The 15,413-nt window shown below is 46.0% G+C and overlaps 1 protein-coding gene across 3 annotated transcripts in view; it reads right to left on the bottom strand.

Annotated features, from left to right (window-relative positions):
• Positions 1 to 15,413, bottom strand: part of LOC144123465 (solute carrier family 22 member 7-like) — a 46,712-nt gene that overhangs the window by 8,220 nt on the left and 23,079 nt on the right. For all 3 annotated transcript variants that reach the window (XM_077656286.1, XM_077656287.1, XM_077656285.1), the window contains 6 exons: positions 15,198 to 15,366; positions 10,454 to 10,583; positions 6,996 to 7,120; positions 5,189 to 5,403; positions 2,560 to 2,741; positions 625 to 842 (listed from right to left, as the gene is read on the bottom strand). In XM_077656286.1, the coding sequence (XP_077512412.1) occupies positions 625 to 842; positions 2,560 to 2,741; positions 5,189 to 5,403; positions 6,996 to 7,120; positions 10,454 to 10,583; positions 15,198 to 15,366 (1,039 nt within the window). The remainder of the gene's footprint in view (positions 1 to 624; positions 843 to 2,559; positions 2,742 to 5,188; positions 5,404 to 6,995; positions 7,121 to 10,453; positions 10,584 to 15,197; positions 15,367 to 15,413) is intronic.

Genomic DNA, 15,413 nt, shown 5'->3' with positions numbered 1-15,413 from the left:
GAAAGCCGCGTTTAATCTAGACCTGAATAGAGTGAAGCTGGATCACAGCCGTAACGAACAGCTGCAATGCAGTGAAATACATAAGGGAACGAAGGAAAAATATTTTTTTGGATACAAACATTCGCCAAAAATTAACAACATACTTCACATCCGCTAATAAAGCATTGAAGCTAAAGCACTGCACTGCTTTAATGCAGGTGCAGTTCGCTACGATAATCGTATAAACTCCGAACAGGTATGCACTGACGACGCGGTATCGTGGCGTCAACAAACTACGTCGCTGAGAAACATACGGACCATGAGGTTTAAACCCCTCACCAATCTGCCCAATGCACTTAATCACTGCTTTTTGCACTTTTTACTTGCTTGCAGGAACATTTTTGTTTTTTTTCCCAATGTTCATTCACACACACAGTGGAATAGCAAAAATTTTCTCATTTTTGAAGCGCATTTTCACGCTCCAAACCACTGGAGTCGCCCGCGTCGCGAAGAGCGATCACCGGCTCGCTGTTTCAGAAAGAGGCCGCGTGGCGCCGCCACCGACGCTGAAACGACCTTATACTTATCGAAGCCAAGTTGCGAGGAAACTTGACCAGTTGTGTGAGATGCATTGCGTGGTCCTACCGTTTCTTTGAGGAAGGCTGTTCTATTGCCGGTGCTTCGCTGTCACGGGCAAAAAGCGGGCAGAAGCAGAGACCCTGCCCTTTGCCGTACCGCTCCCCGTCCTCTATGGTCTGCGGCAACTCTGCTCCTGCCGTCTCCGGCAGGAGGAATACGAGCACACTGGACAGCAAGGCCAAACAGCCAGTCACAAGCATCGGAAGATAGGCGTCCACATGAACCTTGAAGGAAAGAGCCGAGAAAAAAAAAACGATGAGAAGGGAAGTTAGTAATACAACTTTTACAGAGTTCAACTGCAAATACATTGCAGCTTGAACACTTTGATTGATTGATTGATTGATTGATTGATTGATTGATTGATTGATTGATTGATTGATTGATTGATTGATTGATTGATTGATTGGTTGGTTGATTGATTGATCTATTTATTTATTTATTTATTGGTTGGTTGGTTGGTTGGTTGGTTGGTTGGTTGGTTGGTTGGTTGGTTGGTTGGTTGGTTGGTTGGTTGCTTGGTTGACTGATTGATCGATTGATATATTGATTGACTGATTGATTTCCACAAACAAGCAGGTACAAGGTTGTGATGGAAAACAAGGGGCAAAAGCTGCAAAGTATAAGACAGCTTGACTCGCCCCAAGTTTAATCGTTTAGTTCCCAAGTAAATGTGGAAATATTTTTTTTTTGCTTGCGAATGCGCCTTATCATTTTTTTTCAAGCTTCAGAAGAAATCTCGTCGTCTGAAAATATCTGTGTCATGAGGATTGCTCTTGTGTTTCGATGAACCCCTTTTGGAAATCAACGCTTCCGCAGATATTCGCGGCAACGTGGACGAAAAGCACACATATCAGAAATAGGGAGCCAACAGCTATAGTATCAAAACAAATATCATATTTGCTCGGACATTGAACGCACTTTATTTCCCAAATATAACCTAGAATTTTGAGGACAGCTTTCATTACGCGAGGTGAGATGTTCAGAATATATTTCAACGGGTAAAAAGGGGACAAAAGCTAGGCAGGTGGGTTAAATACTTCATACGGTACCAGTCACTCTCTAGATAAAATAAAACGCACTCTTCGGCACGATTTTCGCACTCGAGAGCATAGTCAGCAACATTTATCTTAATCGCGTACTTTAAACTCGCGGTCCATAGTGCTCTCGACAGAAGCACACACAGAGTTAACTCTAGACAAATTCGTAGCATTTAAAGCGCAGCCCAACCGCAACAAGTTGCCACAGTCATTAATATGGCAGATCAAACAGAGAAGCCTTTTTGGGACCGGGAGTGGTTTTTATTGGTTGTTCGTCCCGTAGGGTGAAGTACGGTAACCTTCGTATTCGACAGTTGGCAGTTTTGTAGTTTAGGTAGTTGTTTTAGCGTTCTAAAACGGGCATCCGTTATCACCGCTATCAGCGACAGACGGGGGGTAAGAAAGGGATGTGTTTCACAGTCGAGGGTAAAAAACTGTGCTTTTTCATAGCATTGGCACGATGTGCGTTCCATCTGCGAGTGCATCCGTCGCGCGAGTAAATACGGTAAGCCTCTACATACTCGGTATTCACTTTGTGAGCATGCCAAGTATAGGTCAGTCTTGACTGTAGTGCTTCTTCTAGGGTAATGAGCAGACAGCGTTGTTCCAAAAGCTGCACGCTTCAAGGCTACTTTGAATTGAAGGTGGCCGATATAATCGCAACGTTCTGGAATCGTTACACTGATCTATTTTCGCCTTTATCCAAGCCGGCAACCAGCACACTTGTTGTAAGGTGGTCATACACAGCAGCACCTCATGAGAAACATTATTCTTTGGTTAGTCTCTAGAGCAATTTACAGGCAGCAGTGATTCGCGGGAGGTCCACACCGATATGAAATCAACTAGAAACAGCAGCTTCGGTAACGACTGAAATAACACAATCAAAATCATTGACAGAGCCTACCAGTGAGGCTACCTGGGCTCCCAACAGGCCACCGACATCTCCGAGCATTCTCTGAAGCAGTACAGCGCGGCCCCGGATAATGGTTGGGAACACCTCGGATGCCACCTGGACTGCGATGTTGTAGCCCTCGGAGAAGAAAAAGATCAACGTCGTGGACATCACGAGCGTCCACGTGTCCGAATCTGCAGGCACGGAGTTGAAGAAAATTGTAAGCAAGATGAATCGGAGCTAATACCTCTGACGGCTCATTCGAAAGTTTGCGGCTATGTCTCAGCTTTCGAAAGAACTTCAGCTTGGACCAACGCTAGCTTTTCTTTTCGAGTTTGTTTGTTTATTGACGGTCATAGGGAACTGAGGCTGTGATGAATCGAACAAGGGTTTGTTTTTTTTCATCTATTCGAATGCATTAAAACATACAATTGCTTTCATTACTGAATTGTTGCACTTTCAGAGTTCTCAGAAATAATGAACTCTAGCTCTACCAAGTGTTCAAAGCAAAGCTGAGCTTAGATACAATTTTAGAATGAAGGAATTGCCAGAAATTGTGGACCGAGAAGTGAAGTTTTATTTTTCAGGACGTGCCTCTGCAAATTGGAAGCAGTTACCAGAATTCTTGCCCTTCATCGGTTGGGCCATTTGAACAGGAAAACTGGCATTTTGAACAAGCGTAAAGCAAAGGTCCGATATCTCCTTTCATTAAACTTTTTTCATTACCCTTTCTTCCTTTCTTTCTTTCTTTCTTTCTTTCCTTCTTTCTTTCTTTCTTTCTTTCTTTCTTTCTTTCTTTCTTTCTTTCTTCCTTTCTTTCTTTCTTTCTTTCTTTCTTTATTTTTAATAACTCCGGTGTGATTCGAGCTGTCAGTCTCGGATATCAGCTGACTCATGTATAAAAACTGGAAATCCATAGGAACGCAAGCAATCTACGTAATCTGGTCCAACTGCAGGACAGAGCTCCAAATTAGATAACAGGGCAGACTGAACACTGGTTAGTACAGGCTAGAGGACTAGAGCCCGGCCTGAGCCCGAGACTTGGAGCCCTGGAGCCGGTCTAGGTCTGCGGCCTCAATCTCGGGCACAGCCCGGGTCCACTCATTATCGCTCTAATGAGCCCTGCCAGGCCGGCTAAGCTTGACGTGAGGCCCGGGAAATTTGCCGCAGCACCTTGAGAGGTGAAGTGCTGAATGAGTGCAAGCAGTATCCTGCTGTACAAGTCGAGAAGTGGCCGACAAAGGTGCATGGTAAAATCGCAATAACACTTGAAAAAAAAGAACTGCTTTGGTAAACGCAAAAACAGAAGAGATGGTTGGTTTGCTTACTCAGATTTTTTAGCTGTGACCTTCTCTCTGCATGGCCCCGAAGTTCCGTGAGCCAAATGAAAAGGGTTGCATACATGCCTAATAAAATTTGCATTAGCTCTAGATTTTTAATCGGTATTTTTTTACGGCCCGCGATGTCTAAATACTAAACCGTCCTCGAAGCAGTATTAATGCTATTTATTTTTTTTATCAAACCAGCATGGTTTTGCGGTTGAAGTCATTGCTGCACTAGCCGCGTTTCTATGGAGACGAAAAGCGACGGCACTTGTTTATTGCGTAGTATACGTTTGAAGGCCTGAAGTGTCATAAATCGTTATGTTCCTCTCCAATGACATTTCTCGTAGCGTAGAGATGCATAATTTGTGGAGGCGAAGGCAGCCAGTCAGACTATCTTAGAATTGACCGCTACCCGTCGACCAATCGAATGAAGGTCATTTTTCAGGGGTTCTTATGAGGCTTCCAATGTCAAGTTGTGAGTGGGAACACAAAACTGAGCAGCTGTGCAGCGCCTTCTAGCAGAAAACGCTGTAAGGGAACAAACGAATGAATCGGAGAAGAATTTTTGCAAAATAATGCACACTTTCTCGTAGTCGAGAGCTGGCGTAAGCGTTAAATGCTTTCCAGTACCGACGTAGCACATTTTAAAAACTGAACCTCGTTGTATGACAAGGCCCGTCTCGACCAAACACAACCATCCGTCCGCAGCGTCCCTCGGGCGGCCGAATGCAACGTCTCGTGCGGAGCCATGGCGCCATCCTTCGGCGAGGCTCGGAACCCGTTGTTAAACAGTGAGGACGGCGGAAGGTGGGCGCGTCTCTCGCTTTACTCCCGCGTCACGAGGACTACGCGTGCACCACTCGGGCTGTAGGACGGAGGGAATGCTCCTTCGCTCCACGCTGGCTTCGCGGCTGTTGACGCACGCGCAAATGCGGCGGTAATGCAGCACTTAGGCACCAGGCGGCAGGCAGGAAGTTTCGCCAAGTTTCCTTTAGATTCACCTTCGTGTTCTCCCCATCGGTACGGCTCCAAGGTCGCCCGCGGCGCGCCGACAACGAGAGCTAAAAGCATGTGATGTTCTAATAAACTACTGCTCACATTGCTAGCCTTCTCTACTTAATGCCCATATATAGATCTCGACTAGCCTGAAAGCAAAGGTGTTGATAAGTAAGACACATACGGTGATTGTTGTTTATCCAGATGGTAAATAGTTCCGTACTAAGACACAGGTACTGACGTACGACTGTTCGTTTTTCGCCGACATGAGTCTTTTATTGCCCTAAAGCAGAACAGAGCCTTAACATAACATCACTCACCGCTTCGAAGCAGCCACATGAGGATGCAGACCACGCCGCCGGCTAGCATGCATATCGAGCTTGGCCAGCGCCGCCCCAGTGCATCCAACGCAAAGATACAGAAGATATTGACTGGCAGCTCGGAAGCCACAGCGACCGAATAGCTGGTGTATACGTCCAGGCCCAGTTGTCCGAGCTGCACTGTAGTGCCGTTGTAACACAAGCTGATTGTGAACCTAGAGAGGGGAATAAAGAGCAAAGCCGGGCGGTGTTGTGCTTTTCGTTCCTTCGTTCGCACATAATTAATACCCTCATGGAAATTTATCAATACTATGAAAGCATATTTTGTCCCGGCTCCGAGGTCCATAACCGCAATTTAACTTATTTGTCAAAAACGCCAAACGCGACTGAAGAGTTAAAGGAGACGGGATAACGCGCCCCATATACAGCCCGTAATCCCAGATCAAAGGCAGCTGATTGCACAGCGAATAATATACTCCGAGCAGAGATGGCGCTGCTGGCGCCAATCAATACTGGCATTCCCCGTCGAAAAAAAAAACACTGCAGAATAGTGTCCAAAATACGACACAATGTTTTGACGGTTTTGTCTTAACGACAGGTTTTTCTGTAGTGCCATAGCATTTTTCAGTAGTGTCGCTACAAGGGGCAGCACAATACTAAAGAAAATTCTGTTGTTACTACAAACATTTCTGTTGTTACTACCAGTTCAGTCGAAAATACTATGAACTCATAGAAACAATAGGAATGTTTGTAGTAACAACAGAATGCTACAAATATCTTTTGTTAAAACAGAAAATTCGGAGTTTCGTTTTTTTACAGTACTTTTTCTGTCGTTTGCCATAGATATACCTCCAGTGACTGCAGTTTCTTTTTTTCAAAATTTTCGGGCTTGAATTTATTGCGACCATCATGGAATGCAGCGCTCGCGGGATTCGCAGCGCAAATTCCTGATTTAGGCACCGCGCATTCATGAGAGCACAGGCTTCGATGGCAGCTTTAAGAAAACCTACGCTGCACGCTTTAGTCTCCAACATCTTGGCAACTGGAACCAAGAACCTGCATAGGTGCACCTCGATCTGCGTTAACGTCACCTATCACAGCCCATGGGGCCAGTCTCACTCGCTACTGCTTATGACGACCTTTTGATCGTGGCTATCCTGAAGGATGACTTCATCGCGGTCTAATTTCTTAGATTTATTCTCCTACTCGCCACAAAGTAGTGACAAAAGAGACCGCCTCAAAGCGACATTTTTGCCATCTTTGTAAACAAACGGCATCTAAATTTTCCGGCCCAAAGAGGCATGCTTTTAATGACAAATTGTAGGGAACTTTTGTGCAGCCACATTAAATAAACAATTTTAGTATTCCGAGTGCTTAAAACGCTCATTGTCTTCGTTTGGCACACATGGTGAATTGAATAGCATGTAACACGGTACATGTGGCAAAATTGTGCTTTTTTCTACCTTACCAAAATGGTGCCGTAGAAAAATCAATGTCAAGCTGTAATGCGATCGGACTGACAGTGTGGCGCCTTCAGCATTTGCACACGTGTCGCGAATGTCACTAACGCTCACAAAAATTGCGGAGTAATTTATTGCTTTTTGTAAACCATGCCTGCCAAGAACATACAGCTTGCTGCTCGTGAAGCGTGCTTTTCTGTAGCGCACGCTGCAACAGCGTAAAATCACAACGCGACATTTGAGATGATTGTTCAGACCCTAAGAAGCCTAAATGATAGCAATGGAATCATGCTGCGGCCTGTCAAGTTTGTTTTTTTTTTTTTTCTGGTGAAGCCTGTGCAACGCACCAGCTGATGTACATAAGCAGCGAGATCCTTCGGATATTCGGCGACTTCATCATGAGCACAGTCCCCTGCCAAAAGCTCGGGGCCTTTTTAGCGATCATCTGGGCCTTTGTGTCACTGCCGGTTTCCTGCAGTTCAAAAGAAATGAAGTAATTAGAACCTTTGAGGGACTCGTGCAACTTACGTACATGTAACCGCGTATTTAGGCTGTTGAGAATCCATTATATAAGCATTTCCAGGACTTGCCTAGCGGTCTCTGCCTGCCGCAGTATAGGTGCAAAACAGACGCTCAGAATGTAGGCTAAGGCTATGATATGAAAACTGCTTCTCCTGAACGACTAACTTCGGCAAAATGCTTCGATGCCATATTGCGATATTTATCGTTAATTGCAGCAGCAATCACCGCGTACAGTTTGCACAGCTGTCTAAACTACCAGCCTGGGCCGGGATTTTCATAGGATCATACTTTCTTTATTGCAATTAGTAACGTTTAATGACATTGTAAGTTATTCCCAACTGTACATAGCGTGCCACGTAAAGTTTGGAATTTTTTTTAATAGCATTGTAATAAGTGTTAAGCTGAAGCAGTACTGTTTGCGGTCGGATTAAACAAGAAAGAGTATTTGATACTTTATAATAATAGATGCATAAAATGGCTGGTGGTTTAGCATTGCTAAGCACGATAAATGCCACGATAAATATGTTGTGAAGCCAGACGGCAGTACTTGAGAGGAAACGTAGCTCTCGAGGCCGCACGTCGGGCTACACGAAAAGCTTGCGCGATTCGGGGAAACACCCAAGCGGATAGAGCGCCTTTTGGGATATTTTCCGGCTTCACAAAATCCATTTACCGTGGTGTTTTACGAAGATTGCTTCGAAATAACGTAGCATACTTCGTCGCACTCTTCTTCACAGCACTCGCCAGCTGTTAACAGCCGCCTCCGCGAGTACTCTGTGAAACGATAAAAATATTTCTGAAAGTTTTAATAATAATAATTGGCTTTTGGGGAAAGGAAATGGCGCAGTATCTATCTCCGATATCGTTGGACACCTGAACCGCGCTGTAAGGGAAGGGATAAAGGAGGGAGCGAAAGAAGAAAGGAAGAGAGAGGCGCCGTAGTGGAGGGCTCCGGAATAAATTCGACCACCTGGGGATCTTTAACACACACTGACATCGCACAGCACACGGGCGCCTTAGCGCTTTGCCTCCATAAAAACTCAGCCGCCGCGGCAGGTTGTGCATGCGTTTTTATGGGCCGCGCTCCCGTACCATACCCGCAGCCGGGAGTCACTCCCATGCGCAGGTGTTCTAAAAATACATTGCCTGTGAAATGATGCTAAATACTTACACAGCCTGTTCTAGGATGAATTTAAGGTTTTGCACGTGTACTGACATCGCAGAGCACACGGACGCTAAGGCGCCCGTGTGCTGTGCTGTGCGGTGTCAGTGCACGTTAAAGATCCCCAGGTGGTCGAAATTATTCCGGAGCCCTCCACTACGGCACCTCTTTCTTCCTTTCTTCTTTCACTCCCTCCTTCATCCCTTCCCTTACGGCGCGGTTCAGGTGTCCAACGATTTACGAGACAGATACTGCGCCATTTCCTTTAATAATAATTAATAATTGGTTTTTTGGGAAAAGGAAATGGCGCAGTATCTGTCTCGTAAATCGTTGGACACCTGAACCGCGCCGTAAGGGAAGGGATAAAGGAGGGAGTGAAAGAAGAAAGGAAGAAAGTGGTGCCGTAGTGGAGGGCTCCGGAATAATTTCGACCACCTGGGGATCTTTAACGTGCACTGACATCGCACAGTACACGGGCGCCTTAGTGTTTTTCCTCCATAAAAACACAGCCGCCGCGGTCGGGTTCGAGCCCGGGATCTCCGGATCAGTAGCCGAGCGCCCTAACCACTGAGCACCGGGGCGGGTACCATTTCCTTTCCCCAAAAACCAAATTTCAAATTTTCATCACAGGTGCACTGCGAAATCAGACTGGAAACTTTTTCTTCCATGCAGAGTTGTAGGCGTTACCGAAAAAAAGTAACTGAGTACGTAACTCGTTACGCTAAGAAAAAAGAAACGCGTTACCGCCCTACGTCACCTATAGGGAAAATTAACGCGTTACCATTACCGTTACCGAAAAAATGTAGCGCACGTTAGTTTGCGGTTACTTCATGGTTATAAATTTTAATTAGTACGTCTTCGCTGCAAGAACTCAAGATAAAAATTTTATAAAGCCCATATTTCACATAAAACTTACAGCCCAAACAACCATTTTACGCGATATTTTGCTCAAATGTGCAGGAGTTTAGAAATGTTATAGTGGTCTAAAGTTGCCTGTAGAGTTACATGTGTTGGATTCTAACTGTATGGCACATGGTGAAGCCATCTTCTGAATGTTCCATTAAACACAAAATGGCACTTCATCAATTCTAACTTCAAAAAGAAAACATCGCTGAACTAATTCTGAAAAATGTGATGTTCCAAAATGCTCGGCATGCTTCCACTCTTTAGAGAATTGTGTGTGTGAGTTTTTTGGGAAGGGGAGGTAGGCGAAGGCGAGTGTGTGAATGCGTGTTCGTGCACGTGTTTCGTGCTTTATGGCTATTGTGTCTTTTTTTTTAGTTGGGTGCGTCGTGAAGGGCAGGTGTTTCCTAGCATGTGTGCGAGCCGCAACAAAGGTCGTCGACAGCACCTGTTTGTTTATTTACAACATCACTTTTGCGTGTTCTGCGCTTTTTTTTAGAAAAAGGGAACGGAGTGGGTGACAACGGGAACAAAAAGTAATTAGTAACGTGACACCTCACGTTACCGAAAAAAATTAAGGTAAGTACGTTACTCGTTAAAGGTCCCAAATGGTAACGAGTACGTTACTAAGTTACCGAAAAAAGTAACGCGTTACCGCCAACACTGCTTCCATGTATTCTTCTTTCACTCCCTTCCTTATCCCTTCCCTTACGGCGTGGTTCAGGTGTCCAACGATATATGAGACAGATACTGCGCTATTTCCTTTCCCCAAAAAACCAATTATTATGTATTCCTGAGGGCGCTAAGCCTGCTTTTCACCCCCGGTCAGAACTGCTTGCCGAAAACCCCTGGCTTGTTTTTAAATACGATGTTGGTCTAAAGAAAGACGCGCGCACGCACGCTCGAGCGCGCTCTGGTTAACTACTAATAGCAGATAGTTTTTATTCCCGTGATAATTTTTACTAATTATTCGGATAAACCTAAGCGAACCACTCTTAAGGGCTATTTGGCAGGTTTAATGGCTTCGATATTTCTTTCACTGACTACTGCTTAGATGAGGAGCTGTACATTTGCGTTGCTGTGGAATTATGAGCAGTTTTCTTATCGATACGGTCCATGACGACAGGCGAAAGGCATGTTGGAGAAGGAAGCGAGGAAGCCTTGTGGGAAGATAGGGCTATGTGAGACGCCAGTATAAAATGGCTGCACGATACCCACCGTCAAGAGCTTGTCTATCCGTTCTTCAGACACGTCCTTGCCGTTAAAACGGGTGATCCTCCCGAGGATGACGACGGCGTCTTGCTTGCGGTTCGCTGACAGGAGCCAACTGGGGGACTCGGGAACCCACCTCGGAAAATAAACGGATCATGATTGGAAAGGTGGCTCGGTAAGCAGTATTGACTACTAGAAAAGACGCATCGATGCGACAGAAGCAGAGACAGGAGTAAAGAAACCTAAAAAAAAAAAACCTTCGCGATTACAGCGCTGGTGAATGGAGCAAATTGTGGTGTAGTGGCAAAACATACAGGAGAATTTCCCTCCTGGTAAATGTGCCGATTTAAAAGCTCACATTGTCTAAAAAAAGTTGTTCCGCAAATAAAGGACGTTTATTCATAAGCGCTTCAAAAATGGTGATTTCAGCGCTGTTTCTTGTTTTTCGTGTTGTAAGCACACAGGCCTAAGGTGGAGAAACAGTTAAGCTTGCAATTAAATGCCGCCAAAATAGGATAAGGGCCTACGGTACGTGCGCTGTATTCATTCGATTCACTCGGTCGTGTAAGCTAGGGAACAAAGCACAAAGAGAGCGCATCGCTTTCATTAGCTGGAATCACATGTCACTTTTGACAGGCCGTCCACTGCGGCCGTCACGTTCAAGGCCAAAGAATCACTATCTTGTTTGCCCCATTTTAAACCTCGCTGTTCCGTTTAAATATGTGCACCTCGAACTGTAACATCACTGACATCGTGGCAAGATTACCCGAAAAACGCTTCTCAATTGCTGCGTGTTGGCGATGAAAGTTCAGCGGATATGACTATTTTTTCATTATTTCAGTTTTGGCTCTGTGCCAACAAAGGAGAGCCTTCGCTCTTGTGCGAAGCCTCATTATATCGGCCAGTTTTTCGCCTGTAATGGATGGAGGCGCTGGCCGTGCTGGTACAACCACTGATGAACGTTCATTGGGCATGCGCTTTTGCGCAGATGAAACGACCTCAATCGCTTTAGTTCACGTAAAGAATTAAAAATACCAGACACTACAGCGTTGCTCCAACTTTCTTTATATTATAAACCATTACATCTTTCTCCGGAAGATGCGCGAGCTTCACATTTGGCTCAGTGAACGACAAGCCTCAGCCGGTAGATTAAGTATAAGCCCACCAGCCTGCGTTCGCCCGTTCAAGCTATTAGCTAAGCCTTCTACGCCGTTCGAGCTCCTACAATAAGCAAGGCCTACTACACCTAACTGTTTAAGCAAGCCAAACCTACGACGCCGTTCGATCTGTTCAATCGAACTAAGCCTACTGCGTCATTCTAGGTGTCCATGCAAGTTAAGCCTATCACGTCTCTCGAGCCAACCAAGCAAGCTGGTCGCTTCCAACGTTCAAGAACTCGAGCGATGCCACGCAGACGCGTCAAGCCCGAGAGAAGAGCTCGTTCGGCGACACAGCGCCGACATTGAAGCAACTAGCGACGCAACTTCGACACCGAATCAGACACCATTACCCACAAATATCTCTTTGCATAGTGGAGGTGCGCATTAAGCTGTAACCTCACTACCACCATGGCAACGTAGTACTATAAACGAGTCTTTGTTACTGCGTGTTGGCACTGAAAGTTCAGCAGATATTATTTTTTTCCGCTACAGTTATTTCCTGGGCTTCGCATCGTTGCAGTGTGTACTTGTCTGTCGCAGTCGTTGGCGTAGCTGGCGGGTTCGTCGCCTTGGAAACCACTCGAACGGGGGTTACCTTGCAAGGAGGAAAGCTTCACGTGAGTGGAGAAACAGGCGGGTGGCTACCACAGGAACTATCCGGAGGGTGGTTACCAAGGAAGGAGGAGGATATGGCGAGAGTGTTAAAGGGTGCCACAGGTCGGAGGTTGCCACGGAAACCACCCGGAGTGTAGTTACTTTGGAAGCACGAGAAGGGTTACTACGGAAGGACGCTTTATGGCGAAAGCGTAGGAAGGCGGAACCAGAGGGTGGTTACAGCGGTAACCGCCCGGATGGGGGCTAGCGTGGAAGAATGTGAGGTTGCCCTCATATTCACCACCACAACATATTGCCGCGAATATTTGCAGTGTTTGTTCGTTTTTCAAATCTGCCGCGACACCACTTTATCGCTTTGTTTGCGACGCAAGACACGACTAGATTTATCTCGATTGATCGCAGCCAGGCAGAGCTGATTCTACGTTGTTCCGGAATATTCTAGTAACTTTGCGCTCTTTATCTCGAATGTTCGCTATCAGCTTTAAATTGAGCACGGCCGACAGCGGCGGGCATTCTGTTCGACGACCGCCGAGCACGCTTGTTGCTTCGCCGCCGCCAAGTGATTCAGTCCATTTTGGGTGCGAGTCAGCCCAATAAACAGTTCTTTTAGAAGACCCTTTCGTCCGTCTTCATCGCTGCTTCGACTGCCTTCACCACTACGTGACAATATGATAAAGTACAAATGCACTAACAGCTGTCGCTTAATGTCGCGTTAACGTGTGGTAACCGTCCTGTCAATCTGATAATAATAATAATAATTGGTTTGGGGGGAACGGAAATGGCGCAGTATCTGTCTCATATATCGTTGGACACCTGAACCGCGCCGTAAGGGAAGGGATAAAGGAGGGAGTGAAAGAAAGGAAGAAAGAGGTGCCGTAGTGGAGGGCTCCCGAATAATTTCGACCACCTGGGGATCTTTAACGTGCACTGACATCGCACAGCACACGGGCGCCTTAGCGTTTTTCCTCCATAAAAACTCAGCCGCCGCGGTCGGGTTCGAACCCGGGAACTCCGGATCAATAGACGAGCACCCTAACCACTGAGCCACCGCGGCGGGGATGTCAACCTGATTCCCCCCCCCCCCCTTTTTTTTTAAAGTCCCCTATTTTAAACTTATTTTCCCCTATATTAAACTTCGCTTTTGTGCCAACGCAGCGTATTCATTGTTGTCCTGCTAAGCCTTATTATCTCTGCATGCCGGCCTTTCCCCATACTCCCCACTTTATGAGCTGTGCATCTTTTGTTGGGCACTTCTTTATCACAGGTACGATACACTCGCGATGGCCACATTTCAATGCCAGCGATACATTGTGCTTTCATAGTGTGCTCTTTACCTGCCAATGCCTACTCGTTAGCACTTTATTAGAAATTGACCGTTACCGCACCAAGCTATACCGATTATTTTATCATGCCTGGCGAGTATCGGCGTTCGCCATGCCACCCTTTATACTCCCACTGCCTTAAGAAGTGTGAAAGTATGACGTGTTTCAGCTAAGAAAGGAACGCAGACAAACCACAGACAGAAAACGCTGTGTGCGTGTCTGGCTGTCTCAAGGCGTACATTTGCTTGTCGACGCACGTTAGAATGCGTCGTCAGAAATGACCCGTCCGCCACATATGTAATGGAAAGTGATGCGGCAACGGTTCGCAGCAGCAACTCGCCGCACGTAAAACATGAGAGGAATAACGCAGCTGTTCATAGTGTCGGGCAGCCCTGACTTTCTCGTCTGATCCATATGAGACCAAAGAGGGGCCTTTGCTCTACCCTTGACATGCTGGTGCCAGGCATGATTTTGTGTAATTGGACGTGACATCGCAGCTCTTGCGCTAGTTTGAGGAGTCATTATCCAGTAGGCAATGTACAGATGACCGTCCTCCCCCAAATGAACATTTTGGTTAGCTCGTTAATGTGTATTATGCAGAATTTGGCTACGCGAAGGTATTGGTCACATTATAAGCAAAGCAAGAATGGAGGGATATGATCAAGTTAAAAAAGATTCTAAAAGCTCACTAGTAGCGTTAAAGTTTACCTCTATATGTATATGAAACATAACTAAATATCTTCATATGTTGGTCTCATTCGGAGGTTAGGACAGGAAGCACAGAGTAACTAATGTCTCTGTTCTTGTTTCCACCCAGAAAGCATCTATATTAGTAGCATGGAGCGGCACGTGCACAGGCCTACCTTTTTCTGTAAGGCAGGATATGTTCTTTGTTTCGTAAATTCCACCTGTAGATAGTGGCTCAGTGGTTAGGGCGCTCGACTACTGATCCGGAGTTCCCGGGTTCGAACCCGACCGCGGCGGCTGCGTTTTTATGGAGGAAAAACGCTAAGGCGCCCGTGTGCTGTGCGATGTCAGTGCACGTTAAAGATCCCCAGGTGGTCGAAATTATTCCGGAGGCCTTCACTACGGCACCTCTTCTTCCTTTCTTCTTTCACTCCCTCTTTTATCCCTTCCCTTACGGCGCGGTTCAGGTGTCCAACGATATATGAGGCAGATACTGCGCCACTTCCTTTCACCCCAAAAACCAATTATTATTATTATTATTATTATTGTGGGTTCTGATTCGCCGATCTCCACGTAGGCGACTACGTTTTCGCATCATGCACGGCTCAACTAAGTAAGTATCGTTGTCAAACTTGCTACGATACAAAAGTTACCATAATACGCAAGCTTCTATGTGCAGTTTCACCGCAAATGAACCAGCGGTTGAGGCGGGGTAATTTTGAAAGTCTTCACGACAAAAACCCACAATACTGTAAAAGGCATAAAATTCTTTTAATCTCTGGCTTCCTTCTAGCATTTCGTGTTCTCGCCGAACCAGTACCTAAAATAGCGTTCTGCCAGTCGTTCAAACGCGTCTACAAACAATGGTTAGTGACTGCAGCCGCGGGAAAAACTAAACGATCACTGACAGCTCTTTCGCCGTTCATGACAGGCACTTCTTTGTAAGCATCAGTTGAGTACACTCACCACGTGACGAGGAAAAGGACGACGCCGAAAGCAGAGCTGGACACGACGAGGGCCCTCCAGTTCTGGAGCAAGTAGGCGTACCAGGGGATCAATGTGCCAAAAACAGTCCAGCTGACGCTCCATATGAAGGCCACAAGCGTCCTCCGTTCCACAACAGTGTACTCCATGACTGAGCAATTGACACAGCAATAAGCCGTATAGCATATTAAAATCAAA

Source organism: Amblyomma americanum, chromosome 3 (genome assembly GCF_052857255.1).
Source record: "Amblyomma americanum isolate KBUSLIRL-KWMA chromosome 3, ASM5285725v1, whole genome shotgun sequence".
NCBI classification, from domain to species: Eukaryota; Metazoa; Arthropoda; class Arachnida; order Ixodida; family Ixodidae; genus Amblyomma; species Amblyomma americanum.
The sequence above is the reverse complement of the archived record's forward strand: the minus strand, read 5'-3'. Positions and strand labels throughout refer to the sequence as shown.